The 16,520-nt window shown below is 33.7% G+C and overlaps 1 protein-coding gene across 4 annotated transcripts in view; it reads left to right on the plus strand.

The window, feature by feature from the left end:
- Nucleotides 1-16,276, plus strand: part of NRK (Nik related kinase) — a 128,163-nt gene extending 111,887 nt beyond the window's left edge. Inside the window, exons 24-29 of one of the 4 annotated variants that reach the window (XM_026488162.4) lie at nucleotides 3,136-3,240; nucleotides 4,852-4,994; nucleotides 5,277-5,426; nucleotides 7,723-7,882; nucleotides 11,637-11,776; nucleotides 13,140-16,276. In XM_026488162.4, the coding sequence (XP_026343947.1) occupies nucleotides 3,136-3,240; nucleotides 4,852-4,994; nucleotides 5,277-5,426; nucleotides 7,723-7,882; nucleotides 11,637-11,776; nucleotides 13,140-13,235 (794 nt within the window). In that variant the 3' untranslated portion in view covers nucleotides 13,236-16,276. Of the gene's footprint in view, nucleotides 1-3,135; nucleotides 3,241-4,851; nucleotides 4,995-5,276; nucleotides 5,943-7,722; nucleotides 7,883-11,636; nucleotides 11,777-13,139 lie in introns of those variants that run through there. The other 3 variants (XM_057313442.1, XM_026488160.4, XM_026488159.4) reach the window with 3 other exon arrangements.
- The last annotated feature ends 244 nt before the right edge of the window (nucleotides 16,277-16,520 follow it).

Genomic DNA, 16,520 nt, shown 5'->3' on the forward strand with positions numbered 1-16,520 from the left:
ACACTAATTTCTTCTAGTTTTATGTATCACTACTCTCCTCTAAATCATATTATATGTATTTGGTAGCCAAAGGTGAAAGAGATCCCCAGATGTTAAACAAGGAGTTTATATAGCAGAACCGCCTGCCTCCTATTAACTTGTAAATTTTTTAATTCAATAAGAGTTTACAAAAATGAATTACAATAATATCTTGCAAATCTGTGTTCTTGGTAAGTAGATGGACTAGTTAAGATGTGTTTTCCTGGCTGACCCCATTCCGGCCTCCCCAACTCCCATAACAACCAGAAACCTTTGTCTACTGACAAGTAAAACGGTAGCATCTTCATACAGTGGGACAGCCATGTACTCATACTTGCATGGTGTTTCATAGCCTTTCAAGATCCATAAAATAATTGACTGACACCAACTACTGCCATGTATTAAAATTCTAGGAAGTGTTTGCTTAACAGAGAATTTCTTTGCTTGTTGGGGGTTTATTAATCATGCTACTTTGACCTACTTGGAAGCAGTGTAAAATAAAAAGATAAAAAAAACTAGAATCAGAGAAATATAGAATATGAATAAGAGAAGGGGGGATAGAAAGACAAACCTTATATTTGGTCTCTGATGAAATCTGACTAGAAAGGAAAGAAGCAACATTCCTGCTAAGGAAGAAGGGTTTTAGCACAAAATATAAATCTAGCCAACATATTCCATAAGAATCAGAAGGTCTATCTGAGGGAAACCATATACTTCTTATTCATTTTTCTCTTTTTTTAAAAACAGCTGTATTGGAATAATTTATGTATCATAAAATGTACCCATTTAGAAGTATACAGTCAATGGTTTTTAGTATGTTTATAGAGTTGTATAACCATTATCTTAATCTAATTTTCATTATCCCAAAAAGAACCCCCATAGCCATTAGCAATCACTCTACATTCCATTCCTCTTACATTCACCTTATTCTCCTGATAGTCCTAAATAACCACTGATCTACCTTCCTTTGCTATATATATTTTTTTCTGGGCAATTTATTTAACTGGAATCATATATGGTCTTTGTGACAGGCTTCTGTCACTTAGTATAATGTTTTCAAGGTTTAGGCATGCTGTAGTTTGTATAACGTGTATCAGTACTTATTTTTTATTGCTGAATAGTATTGTTTTGTATAGATATACCTTTTGTTTACACAATTTTTATACATTCACTGTTTATACATTTGTACTTCTCCCAGTTTTTGGCGGCTATTAGCATTCCATACATGTGTCTGTTCATGGGAATGCAAGTTTTCTTTTCTCTTGGATAGTACTGACAGACTGTTTTTCAAAGTGGCTGCACCATTTTACATTGCCATAAGTATGGAGGCTCCATTTTCTCTTCATCCTTGCCAACACTTGTAGATGTCTGTCTTTTGATTCTAGGTATCCAAGTGGGTGTGAAGTGGCATCTTATTGTAGTTTGATTTGTATTTCCCTGATAGCTAATGTTGTCAAGTATGTATGTGTGTATCATTTATCTATCATCTATCTATCTATCTATCTATCTATCTATCTATCATCTATCATCTATCTATCATCTATCTATCATCTATCTATCATCTATCTATCTATCATCTGTCATCTTTTTGTTGTTGAGTTGTAAGCATTCTATCTATTCTGGATCCTAGGACCTTATCAGATATATGATTTTCAAATATTTTCTCCCATTTCATAGGTTATCTTTTCATTTTCTTGAGAGTGTCTTTTGATACCCCCCAAATTTTAATTTGGATGAAACCCAATTTATTTTTTACTGTTGTTCCTTATGCTTTTGGTGTCAAATATAAAAATCCATTGCCGTGAAGATTTATTCCTATATTTACTTCTTGGAGTTTTATAGTTTTAGCTCTTAGATTTAGGTCTTTGGCCCTTCTGAATTCGTTTTTGTATATGGTGTGAGGTAAGGGTTCAACTTATTCTTTTGTATGTGGATATTCAGTTGTCCCAGTGCCATTTATTAAAGAGAGTATTCTTTCCCAATTGAATGGTCAGGATACCATTGACCATAGATTTATCAGTAGACTGCCAATTCTATTCTGTCGATCTATATATCTATCCTTATCTCAGTACTACACTGTTTTGATTACTATAGCTTGTAGTAAGTTTTGAATTTGGGAAGTATGAGTCATTTAACTTTGTTTTTCTTTTTCAAGATTGTTTTGGCTATTTGGGGCCTCTTCCAATTCCATGTGAATTTTAAGACCAGCATTTACCTTTCTGCATAAGAGCCATTGGGAGTTTAATAGCAATTGCATTGAATCTTCTTTTAAAAATATGGACATTTTTATTATTTATTTATTTAGTGACTTAAAACAACAGTGATTTATTATTTCTCATAAGTCTTTGAGCTGACCAGGGCTCAGCTGGATTTTTTAAATATAGTTGACACATAATGTTACATTAGTTTCAGGTGTAGAACATAGTGCTTCAAATTCTCTGTATGTTATGCTGTGTTCACAAGTGTAGTTAACATCTGTCACCACACAATGTTATTATAATATCACTGACTGTATTCCCCATGTTGTACCTTTTATTTCCATGACTTATTCATTCCCTAACTGGAGGCCTATACCTCTCACTCCCCTTCACCATTTTGCCCATCCCCCACATGCCTTCCCTCTGGCAACTATCAGTTTGATCTCTGTATTTATAGGTCTGATTCTGCTTTTTGTTTGTTTATTCATTTGTTTTGTTTTTTAGATTCCACATGAGTGAAGTCATAAGAATTTGTCTTTCTCAGTGTGACTCATTTCACGTAGCAGAATATCCTCTAGGTCCATCCATGTATTGCCCTCTTAACAATGTTAAGTCTACCCATCCATTAACAAAAGAAGTCTTTCCATTTATTTAGGTCTTCTTTAATTCCTCTCAGCAATGTTCTGTAGTTTTCAGTGTACAGAGTGCTCTTGAAGGCTAATGCATACAGTTCATAAAACTATATAGTTAGTTTTGTCACCTTTTGGGGGGCACCAAAATGTAACTAAATAGCTTTTCTAAATATATATGATATGTGTTCTTACATTGTGGTTATAATATTTTTAATGACCAATACAAATACCTGAGTGTTCTTGTTAACTCTGTGGCATTGTTACTTCTTTGTATTTTATCATTGTAGTCCAACATGAAGAAACAACATATATTGCAATTGCTTTGAAATCATCAATTCACCTTTATGCTTGGGCACCAAAGTCCTTCGATGAAAGCACTGCTATTAAAGTAAGTGGTCTCCTTCTTTGGCTAATATGGTTCTCTTTTGAGAAATTGTAAACAGAGAAATATTTTGAAATATAGTAGCAAAAATATATACCATTCTTCTACAGTTAATGTAATTTGACTATACCATGTCAATAATTATCATTTAACCCTTTTTTAGATAATTCACAGGCACCACAGCAAGGGAGAGTGTGAGGGAAACCCCTGACCCCTCCCCTTAGAGGACCTCCCTACCAGCTCCTCTCTCCCAATTCCTGTAGTCAACATGAAGACCTTCTCTTCTAGAGCCCCAAACACAGGCTTTGGGTGCCACCCCAATGACTTGAAGCTAAGAAAGTCCCTGTTCTCTCTTAGTGGGGGGTGGAGAGCAGAGGGAAGGTAAGGAAAGGTGTGGCAATGGTAGAGGGGGGAGCCCCACTGGAAAAGGAATGAGGGAAGAGAAAGCCTTTGCTCTAATTACCAGGGCTACAATAGATGGGTTTGGGGAGGAAAGGGCAGGGTGGGACTATATTTCTTCCAAGCTGGAACTCTAAACACATTTCTCTCCAGAACTATTGCAAGGAATGGTGGTTAGGCTTATTTGGATTACCAGTAATATTTCCACCTTTATTATGGTTTAACTGAACTTCTATGGATCACCCTCTTAAGGTAACCAGTTGGTGTCCCAAACAGTTATGTTGCTAATGATTTTTTAATCTCATCTCATAAACTGGGGACTCCTTCTATCTTTATTATTTTTAATGATACTCCAGAATTCTATGTAAATAGGATTATTTTGTGTTTATTCCATAACAGTGAGGACTGATTAATGAACTGGGAGCATTGTATAGAGTACAGTAACTCCTAATCTGGAGTATACATCAGAATCATCTGGAGCATTTGTTAAAAGTTTAGATCTCAGACCCAACCTCAGGCTGAATTAGCAGGTCTGGAGTGGGGCCTGGAAATCTATATTTTTAGCAAATGTTCCAGGTGACTTTGAACTAGTTGGTCCATGGACAAGTTTTTACAAAGCACTGATTAAGGACACATCATGATAGACTCCAGCAAGGTATTTATGACATATTTTTGTATCTTAGGTCAAGGTCTTACATGGTATATTTTGCAGCCAAAACATCGCATGTATGCAATAAAGATGGACTAATTTTTATGACTGCCTCTCGATGTCTATTTGCACAATAAATATGTTCTTTTGTAAGTAGCACAGACAACTATATAGACAGTCTGTGCCTGCCCTGACACAAATTACATCTCTGATCTGATCTCCCTAAATTGGGCCTTGGGTCAGCTGTCCGTATTTGGATATGGGTTTGTTCTTGGCTGTCTGCTGATTGGTCAGAGCTGCCTGATATGGAGCTGGAAAACAAAGAAGATAAGTACCAACAGTCTGTCTAGCCTGATATACAGTTCCTGGTCTAAGTCCTCCCTCCAGTTCTTGAATCTCACCTCATGACTACAGTATGGTGAATCCTGTGATGCCCAGTCCTCTACTGTGACCTGAACTTGGCAATGAATCCTGTTTGGCTTTTTGTTTCCTTGGACTAGGAACCATAGGAGCCTAGAGTACATCCAGTCTATGGTAGGTTAACATGTCTGGCCTTTTTCATTCCCTACCAAGTATGCATTGATCAATCAGCAGACTCCGAAGGAGACTACATGTCCTATGAAGCTTATATACGAATACTGGCAAAAATACAGGCAGCTGATCCAGCGAACCGGTTTAAGAGACCAGATGAGCTCCTTCATTTGCTGAAGCTCAAGGCAAGGAATTTAAAGACAACAAACAGAGTGCAGGGCCAAACAAGGTTCTTATGATCATTGGAGATTTGGCCTCTGAAGGGAAACTCAAAATTTAGAAACTGAATATAATTATGTTCTTGTGGTAGTAACAGACCTAAGAAAAAGTCATAATACATAGTCTAAATATATTATGTAATTTAAACAGGTTTTATAAACCTGTTAAACAAAAGGGCAGGGGGAGTTTTTGCCTTAGTCAGAGTGTCATTTTTGGCCTTTTGGCCATATTTGGTTTTATATCTACAGGTGTTTCCAACAGTTGGTCATAAGCCAGTGACAGTTGACCTGGCTATTGGTTCTGAAAAAAGACTAAAGATTTTCTTCAGCTCAGCAGATGGATATCACATCATCGATGCAGAATCTGAGGTTATGTCTGATGTGACTCTGCCAAATAACGTAAGATCCCTAGAAATTATTGTACACCACAATTTGAGTTTTTCCAACTGTCAAAACTCTTAAAGATTTAAAAATATGATTATCAATATCTGTACCGGAACTGAAACCTAAAAGGTAAGTATAGAGTACCAGAAAGTAGTCAGGGATAAACAGAAATCACTGATGGTTTCTTAGTCCAGACATCTGGCCCTTATTAGTATCTGGCCATTATCAACTGGAAATGATTCATGCTTGCCCCTTTCTTTTTTTATTATTTTTTTATTTTTTTTATTTTTGTACGCCTGCCCCCCTTTAAATGAAATATATACTACACATTGCCTATGTATCTACCTTTATATATTTATAATAACCAGTCTTAATAGATGAATGAGTTTGCAATCTTTGCTTTTAGTCCCTCTGCACTCCATAATACATAAACAGATTCTTTAAAAATACACCAGTATTGCAGCATTATTATCCTCTTCTTTATCCAAATTGTACTACTTTAACTGTGATATATAGCAAATTACAGCTTTCAGAATTGCCTCATACATTTGTGTCAAATTATTAGTCAAATTATTAGTGGAAATTATTAGTGGAAACATTAAAAAAGTTTTGGTCATATTAACAATCTAATTAGTTCATCATTCAGTTGTCACCTATGAGTATACAGAAATCATTCTTTTTATAATGTAGAAAATATTGAACCAAGCCCAGCCAAAGCCACTTAGGTATGAGTTCAGATTAATATTAATGTAAGTATTATAGTACTTTTCAGTTGGACTGTTCCATAGCTTCTTGCATCCTTTTTTTTTTAATGTAATGGCAGATAGCCTTTATTTTGAAGCTAGTGCCATATTAAACATTGCAATATTGGTCCAAGTTTGTACTTATTTGAAACGTCGTTCAAGAAGATTGCAGTCTGTGTTCCAGTTGATTACCAAGCAAAGGGAATTATTTCCTTTTGAAGCAATCAGTTCATTATCGTAGAAGCAAGAATGAGAGATCGGTTTTTTAAAAAAATTGTTTTCTGACCTAATTAGGTTACCTTAAGTATATTCAAAAATAGCATTTTTAGCTAAATGCCCTAGTGTCCTAACCCATTAAAGGAGAAAGGACTCTAATAAAAGGGAGGGGAGTGTCTTCTGAAACAGAATGTACTAAAAATGATATTTTTCCAAGAGTGCCAGATTACAAAGCCTGTAATGCTACAAGGGAGCCATGTGTGCTAAAAGATATCTGGTTACTGCAGGAATCATCTGAGAAGCAAGGAATTACCTCTGGGGCTTTCTGGATTTACAGCAGTTCAGCTTTATTCTAAACAAATTTATTTTTGAGACAACCTTCTTTTTTGCAATTTCTTTTTCTCTCCTCCTTCATCTCTTTCCTGATTCAATTGCTCATGCAAGTGCCCAGGGAACGTATTAAAATTGCTTTTTGCCTCTGGATCCCCATTTTAGTTTTAAGGATTGTTGTTGCTGAGACATGGCCTCAAGCACTTGGCCTGAGTACGCTGGGTTTGGCAAGTATAGTTTCTGACCTTTTTTTTCTTGTAACTTGCTAATTTAGAGAAATAAAGGAATGTAATTGTTCATTTCTCAGGAAAATACTATTAATGTGGCAATTTCTGTAGTTTTAATTTTGTCACATTGTTTTATGCATCATAAAATTTACAAATTCTTATACATTTCTTAGTATTTCATATTATGTCACCTAATACATCTCAGTATTTATATATTGAAGACATTTTATGATTTATAAGTTGGACAAGAAATCCAACATTTTTTGTGAAGGGAGAATGATTGTTATATTTCAAGTAGTGATGAATATTATAAAGTTGTCCCTTATAAACATTTTAAGCTCAATCTATTTTAATTTTCTATTTCTGATTTAAATGAATTGGCTAGATAACCAGTGATTGTGTATTTATTAGTTGGTTCACATATTCATCACTAAATTATTCATTAATGTGCTGAAATGAATCTGAAGTCCCAATCTGTAACAAGTAATGTTTCTTCTACCATTATACATGTTTTGTTAAATTTCAACAAATTTTTTTCTTTTGGAAATATATGTTTCTTTTTCAAAAATTTTTTCCTAAATATAAAGGACACTATTAAAGACTGATGCCTTTATGACATAGGAAAGGCTCTTTTCAAGTGTTGGGTAGCATGCTGTTTAATATTAATATAGAAGTTTCTCTTCCTCCCTGCACTTCGAACCCCTTTTTGGTCTTTATTGCTCAGCCAAGCTGCTTCAATTAAAGTAGTAATGATAAAATGTTGGACATATAAATCTTTATGAAACATAATTCCAGCCCCTGGAAATCATTATACCACAGAATATCATCATTTTACCTGATTCCTTGGGAATTGGCATGATGCTCACCTTCAATGCTGAAGCCCTTTCTATGGAAGCAAATGAACAACTCTTCAAGAAGATCCTTGAAGTGTGGAAAGACATACCATCTTCAGTAGGTGTGTACAAAAATTTTTCTCTTTTATATGATCTCAGAGAAACTTCTGTTTTCTGAAATATCACATTTTTTCAAGGCATATCAGGTTAGTTTAGGATACTATATCCTTATTCCCTTAGTAAGGTCTGTATGTCTGCCATATGATTAATAAATTCACAAGGCTACCACAAAGAGACTAATTTTGACTGTCTTAGTTGTTCATGTGCAATAATTATATAATTAAAATAGGGGAGGAATTCCTTTCCACAATAATCTATAATTTTATTTTAACTCACTTTGCTTGCAGATTTTATGCAGATGTTGGAAATGCTTCATTCCCTCACATTGATCTTTGGGGTTTACCTTTATCTTAGGAGACTGCCAAATAATCATAAAAGAAGAGCAGACTATTTCTATTTCATATAGTAAATGGTGTTCTATTTAGAGAGTGGTAATCCTGTGAAGAATCAAATACAAATTAAGTATGTGACATATTGGTTGTCACTAAGATTTCATCATCTTTCATTTACAAAGGAGATAAATATGACTGTCTGGAATGCCTATTAGGTACTATCCAGATGGCAACATAAAGAAAACTGCCTTTCATCTTCATCAGGCCAGGACATTTTTTTTCTTCTTGACGAATGCAGGACTGCTGATCTGGAAAATATGAATAACTTGAGACTCTTATGGATGTCCCTGAGGCTTGGTGACTACAAAGGTGATTCTAGACAGGAAAAAGAATACATATGAACAGTACAAATATTAAGGAGAGTAGAATGATTTGATGGAGGATAAAAGTTCCTGAAAAGAAGAGGGGATTAATGAAGCAAATAAAGGAGAAATGGGAAGGAGAAGTAAAGGGAAGGAAGGAGAGATAGAGAAAGTTAGTCTATTAAGGAGCGAGAAGCTTCTGAAATCTTTATGAAATGGCTAAATGTGATCCCTATGTAGCTTTAAAGGCTAGTTTGAACTGCTTTTTAATGGACATTTTTTTCATTATGGGATGATGGCACTTTGCACTGCATCTGTAGAATCTTTTCTCTTTGCACACCGTGTTAACAATTGTCCTGAAAACCTCTCCCATTTTCTTCAAACGGAAGAACTCTCAAGGGCTTAAAAACATTTTAAGTGACAGAAGTAAATGCTTATAATTGACAGATCTGGGGCAAAAGAAACTGAAAATAGTGAATCTTGTTCTAACCTTTACAGTGGTAATTTTGTGATCAATACGTTAATCAGAAATTGAAATAAGAAAATGCAGTTCAAATGGGAAACTGAGCAAACCCCTATATATGTGCCACTAGATAATCATAGGAATCAAAGGGGTCTTAAAATGTCATCTGGTAACTCGTCCTTAGGCAGGACAATTTCTGACCTAAAACGAAAAGCTATTTTAAGTTGCAAGAATTTGAAAAAACATCTCTCTCTAATGTAAAATTAACTATAGCACTATAAGAATGTGATATTTTGATTTGTGTATTAAGGATATTTTGAGAATATACTAAAGACTACAGTATAAAATTTATATTAAGGAAATTAATTTCCCTTTCTGTCTAAAAACAACTGCTTTGCTATTTAAAACTAACCTAGATCCAGATTTCCCCAATCTAAAATTTACATTTCTTGAGATATAATAGATGTTTTCAATAATAATAAGATCATTGCTTTGTATTTTCAAACAAATATATAGAAGCTTAGCAATCACAGCAGGTATCACTAAGCATTCCCACTCCAAATCAGTGGATCCCATTTCATAAGCAAGCTAACTCAGTTGCTAGGTTAAATGGCAAATTAATGTTTTTCAGAATTAAGGTGGAAATTATGTAATGCCATATGAACAGTGTGCTTGGACTCAGCAAGTATTAAATGTAGAATTTTTTGCTCTGTGTGATTGTTGACAGTATACCAATTTTAATGAAGTATTCACATAAGTGACAAAAATTCAAATCCGGATAGACTAAATCTATTATTTATTTCCATCACTCAGATCATAGATTTCCCTCACTTTCTTTGTATATGGAGTGATTTTAATTCCAGTTTGAAACTGTATATGGAGTGATTTTAATTCCAGTTTGAAACTGGATTTATAAAGTCTTCTTCCAGAAAAGCCATTTGTCTGAATAAATATACAATTGGGAATATAACTATAAAAATGCAGTTGCAATTTAATTACAATTTTGTGATCAATTTCATACACATAAATATTATGAATTGTAATGAAAAGGAAACAGGAGATTATAAATGCTTAGCTAAGTTTTAATTGAGGAATTCAAAATGCCTTATACTATGCCTATGAAAAGTCACTTTTATAAAAGTTTTAATAATTGTTTCATGAGTCCTTTTATGCATATTTAGTGTATACATATATAGGCCAGGTAAATTTTGGTTTAAACAAAGGCATTATAGAACTTTTGAGAATGATAAAAATTTTAAAACTATATTATGATTTTAACAACTCAGTTTATTGTGTTTACAATAGAAGAAAATAGAAAGTCTAGTGAACTGAATTCTGATTTTAGTCAAGTTTATAACAGGAATGAAGGTGCTTTGTTTTGGTGTTTTCTAGACTATTTCAGCTTGACTCAAAATCTTGATATTATTTTAAGTACATGACTGAATTTATTTATAGAAATTTACGTCTTATGAAGTACATAAAATCAACTTATAAGTTGAACATTTAACAATAATACTGCTCTCTGTGTCAGAAAATACCTTACAGCACCAGCTGAGTATATGGCTCTTTTTTTAAAAAAATATTTTATTTATTTATTTGACAGAGAGAGACAGCGAGAGAGGGATCACAAGCAAAGGGGAGTGGGAGAGGGAGAAGCAGGCCTCCCACCGAGCAGGGAGCCCGATGCGGGGCTCAATCCCAGGACCCCGGGATCATGACCTGAGCCGAAGGCAGACGCTTAACTGTCTGAGCCACCCAGGTGCCCCTGAGTATATGGCTCTTTACATAATTAGGTTTTCTGCTTTAAGGCAACTGTCATATTTTTTTGAATTGAATTATTGTTGACATATGGTGTTATATTAGTTTCAGGTATACAACATGATGATTTTAAAATTCCGTACATTACTCAATGCTCACCACTATAAGTATAGTCACTATCTGTCAACATCCAATTGTCATAATCTTTATTGTCACCATGTAGGTGACACAGGGTCCAAAAGTTAAAATCTTAATGAAATTTCCTGAGTCAGACTCAGCCTAAACAGTATCAAATTAGGTTTAGTTCTGTTTATAATGTGATCATTCATTGACTTTCATTAGAGTTGCTAAAGTCATTATCTGAGCAAGTCATTTTTAACAGTTTTAATTTTGAAGTTAATCAAGTTTTTATGTATGTCACTCGAGCACAAATACAAACCCTTATGGAATGCTGTACCTCAACTAAATTGGAAATTAAAAAATGGCTGTCAGTAGATTTTACTTTCTACAAACCAGGTAGAATTAATGCTTAGCTTTTTCTGTGGCATTAGAGAACAGGAATACAAAAACTAATTAAGATCTAGTTATTCAACTTTGATCACAACTGTAACAGTAGACAGCATGCTTGAATACCACTACTGAGCAGCATAATTGTCAAGTGACTATAGAAGGAGGAAAAACAGAATGTGTTTACCTGAACTGTAATAATGAGCCTCTTAATAATCAAATGTTGACTGTGGTTATACTAACATAACATAATAAAAAAATTTTAAAAATAGTAATTTACTATCATTAATAGAAAAGAAATTGTATTTTTCTGATTTTTACATTTTTATTATAGCTTTTGAATGTACACAGCGAACCACAGGATGGGGCCAAAAGGCCATCGAAGTCCGCTCTTTTCAATCAAGGGTTCTGGAAAGTGAACTGAAGCGCAGGTCAATTAAGAAGCTGAGATTTCTGTGTACCCGAGGTGACAAGGTATTGTTTATATCTCCCAGTTGTAACAAAAATAAAGCAGGCAATGAAAATTAAGTAAGAAAATCCTTTTCCTTCTGGCCATAAATATATTAATGATATAATTCCCAAATTGGCAAACCATTGATAAAAACAATTTTTTATTTTGCAGTAGTAATATCCCATTTTACAGGGAAGAAAAATAGAATTGAGCTTTGTCAATTATTTGTGTAATGTGATCAATTTTAACAACCAATTCAGATAGTTTAAATGGAAAATATGCATCATATAAAATTATTACAGTCTCTACATACTATGAGAAATAATAGCATGAAAAAATAATCCTAATAAAACTAGGAAACACCCACATTTTGAAGACATTGCAGAGGATTCAAATTAATATCAGAACAACCAGGGTAAAGCATTGTACATGAATGAGAAGTACTGGTTTGCAATATGAAGGGACATAATGGGAAGAACCAGTGTTCAAGGTCAGATAGACTTAGCATGCAGTCCCAGCTCTGCCACCTAATGAGGTGTAAGAACTTGGAAGTTGATTAATCTTCCTGAGTCTTAGTTCCTTCATCTCCAAAATGAAAATAGTAATAACTCCTCTGGTAACAATTTTGAAAATTAATGATAATGTGTATATAGTAAGCATTTCACAGATTGCCTGGCACATAAAATGTATTAAGTCAAGGGTCGCTAGTGTTATCATCATCATCATCATCAATGTCAAAACCCTTCTAAGTATATTCATTGTGGATGTGGAAAGCCTTAGTCCTAACAAGGAGGCCTCTGTTTGCTATTTATGTTCATGTTCTGTTTTAATTTTCTTTGAGGCACAGACCATATTCATAAGACATGCTCCTCTCTAAACTGGTTAGTTTAACTCATAATATCAATCTATTTATGTTAGTCCATTCCACTGAAATAGAAAATCCCACCAAGTGGAAAATTTCAATGGCCATTTAAACACCAGCAACAATGGTGAACAACATTGAATAATTTAATCATTTCCATATATGAAAAGAAAAAGTAAAGCCAACTCGAGTAAAAGTAGATTTCTTTTAAAGCAAAGAGAATACTTAAACAAAACCAATCAAGAATGTCAGCAGATGAGTGCCACAACAGAAACCTAATTTTATTTAAACCATATGAAGTACAATTACATAGAATATGGTAAAATATTGTTTTTTAATATATAATTTAGACTCCATACCAATTTAAAGTCTTGTTCTTTCAGTAAATCCTGTCCAGTATATAGTATGGCTTAATATTTTAATTGGTTGATGTGGAATAATTGAAATTATAGATGTATCTGTGAAATATCAGGTTACAATATATTAAATATTTACTGATGGTGTCTCTTTCTCTCTTTTTACAGCTATTCTTTACCTCTACACTGCGTAACCGCCATAGCCGGGTTTACTTCATGACCCTTGGAAAACTTGAAGAGCTCCAAAGCAATTATGGTGTTTAAAAGGTTTCAATGATTTATTACAATATTTACAAACATCATAAATATGCAATTTGCATCTTAAAATTTCTGAGATTAAATGAGCATTCAGTTTTATTGTTAGGGAAAAATTAAATCAGATACTTTACTTTTAATGTAGCACAAAATAGTTCTAATGAGAAATGCAGCTTTATATATAAAATTAACTATAGCAAGCTCTATGTACTCCAATGGTGTACAATGTCTTTTGCACAAACTTTGTAACTGTTGTTACTGTGAATTCAAATATTACTCTTTGGACAGTTTGGACAGTATCGATATTCAGATTTTACTACATGGAGTAAAGAAACCTGTAATGAGTTAGGTTCCGAATAGTTTTCAAAATAATTGTCCCTGAGAGAGGTTTTTCAGAAAAAATAAAAATAACAACAAACTATATGCACATTTGCAAAGTCATATAAAGAACCAAAGTTTAGATTATTAAATAAAAATAATAAGGACTATGCTATAAACCAGACTAAGGCTGAACAACCTGCATGCCTGGAGAAAACTACAATGATAAAGGGGAAAAGGCCACCTGTTCTTATTGCTCCTTGACAGTTAAGACCCCAGTCAACGATCAGTTGTGTTTTTTTCATACCATGTTAAGCTGGTTTCCTCCTGATAAGGAGGAAGAAAGTTTTAGATGCTTGATTTTCCTCAGAAGCCCTGAAGATGTGCAATAGCTGTTAAAAAAAAAAAAACCACCAAATAATACACTTGCAAGCCTGAATACAGGACTGAACTCCTATACACATGTACTGTAGAATGAGTTTTTTTAAAAATACTTTAAAGTAGGCGTCAAATTCTAACCCCCAAAGACAGATTGACTGATTTATCAAAATTTTTATCTGGCCAACAGTGGGACCATCAGACAACATTGAATATTTTCCCAATCCCAGATTAAACTATATAAAAGTTTTCCCCAGTTATAAACAAAAAGAACAAAATGTAACAACAAAAACCTTGGCTGCTACTATTTATGTTTTTCCTATTTCTATTTCTGTAAAATCAGAAATTAATCTAAAAGTGATAAGTCCACATGTTGGAACTTAATGTTTAGGTGAAAGAAAGGAAGAAAGAAAGAATTTGAAAAAAGTATGACTTTCATCAAATTTAGAGTGGTGAAAATCATGCTAGTCCATCACCCAATATGTTATAGACGCCATAGATAGGTGGTGTTGGTCACCTATGGTAACTGCTACCTGGTGAAAAGCATAATTTCTGCATATCCATCCTCAATACCATGGTTAGTTCTGGGGCAATAGAGAAGCAACAGAACTACCACAAAGTATACCTCAGTATAATTCCTCTAGGTCTGCTTCATAAATATGAAGACAGTGCTAGCGGGATAGTAATTTTCAAACTACCTGGTTAACCAAAATACAAAAGCAGCTGACTATGTGTGATTTCATGATAGCACATTATTTCTTGACACCTTGGTGCCAAGAATGATGATTTGGATTTTCCTAACAACTTATATCAAGAGTGTAGTAGCTCAAAATGAGAATTTAGGAGAACCTGAATCCATGAGTTAAAGAAATAAATGTGATTCACATTTCTGTTACTGTGACACAATAATGTGATCCTAAAACTGGCTTATCCTTGAGTGTTTACAACTCAAATGACTTTTTAAATGCAGTAGTTTAAAGAGAAAACAAACATTTATGTCAAATTATTTCCTTAGAAGTAGTCTTCATTATTATAAATTTGTACACCAAAAAGCCATGGGGAACTTTGTGCAAGTACCTCATTGCTGAGCAAATGGAGCTTGCTATGTTTGAATTTCAGAAAATTTTCTCATTTAAGTAGTGTGTAGAATCAAGTCTTTTAAGAATTCATTTTTTCTTCATAATATTTACTCAAAGTTAAGATTCAAAAATAAGTTTTATCTTAAAATCATATTTTTAAGGCAGTAAGACAGTAAACTATTTTAGGAAGTCAACTCCCATTGTGCTTTGTGGCTGTTATTCTACTAAACAGAGACCATAGTGAACTGAATCTACAGAGATGTCCCAAAGTACACAAACAAGAAAAATTGCAGATGTGTAACTGAGCTTTAAAGGATGAGGTGTTAATGAAGAAAGAAAGCTGGGTACATATCATGTAGGGAGATTGAAATGCTGGGTAGCCCAATAGAAAGGATTGAAGATATTTAAAGTGGTTCATGGGTAATGAATATTTCCAATTTTGATGTTATTCCATCTGGAATTTTTATATCCTTTGCCAGCTGAAACAAGAAAGTGAAGGGACAATTAAATTTCATAGTCAGTGCACAATAATGGAAGAAATTATATCTATACCTCACTTCGTAGATTAGCTCCTGGAAGCCCCAGCTCATTACAGAAGCAGTGAAGGGGGACTCCTGACCAGCCAATTCCCCTAGCCCTGTGATTGAAAGCATGAAAGTTCTAGCAGGTTGTGAGTAACATTGGGACAGAATACAGTTTTATTTCAGTGTACTTTAGTGTTTTCACCAAAGCCCTTGTCCAAAATAAAAGGCACTGTTGGAACTATTTGAAAACTAGAAAATGACATATGAAAAGGATTGACAAGAAAAGCTCTGAGCGATTACGTCTGTTGAAATAAGCTAAGAGCCTCAGAGGAAAAAGTAGGAAAGGATAATCATTTAGATAGTAAAATAGGCAAAGCAGAAATCACACGTGTGCATATACACACATGTACACATATATACATGCATATACACAAACCATTAGAATGCATAATTTTTAATATTTTCAGTGCTACCAGTTTCTAGAGAAAATAATTACTAGGTGTTTTCTGCCAGAACTCATTTAATTGAAACAGTATTCATAAAACTAAGAATAATACCACATGCATTCAATGGGATCCTTTAAATACTCTTTAATTCTTTTTAAAACTGTGCCTATTTAAATCAATTTGTATTCAGTCTGTGCTTTAACTTTAAAAATTATTGAAATAATCTTTGAGACTGTTAATTGTTTCATCAAAAAATCTGTAATGAACCATTGTTCAACCTCTAAAAATAAACATTTTAAAAATTATTGAATGATATCATTATTTGAAATATGTTTGTCTAATGCCTCAGAATTATGATTCATTCAGGGAATATTCATTCCTTTGAAGTATGTAATAAGGCACTGATTGGAAGGTGTTAGGAGTTTTGCTTATTGCTCCATTAAGAATTTGGCTAAGGAGGGTTATATTGATATGACTAAAATTTTTCTAGGTACAATGGTGGAATTAGAAACATTAATTTTCCTCAAAATGTGAGACTTTACAGAGACG

Source organism: Ursus arctos, chromosome X (genome assembly GCF_023065955.2).
Source record: "Ursus arctos isolate Adak ecotype North America chromosome X, UrsArc2.0, whole genome shotgun sequence".
In the NCBI taxonomy this organism is placed as follows: Eukaryota; Metazoa; Chordata; class Mammalia; order Carnivora; family Ursidae; genus Ursus; species Ursus arctos.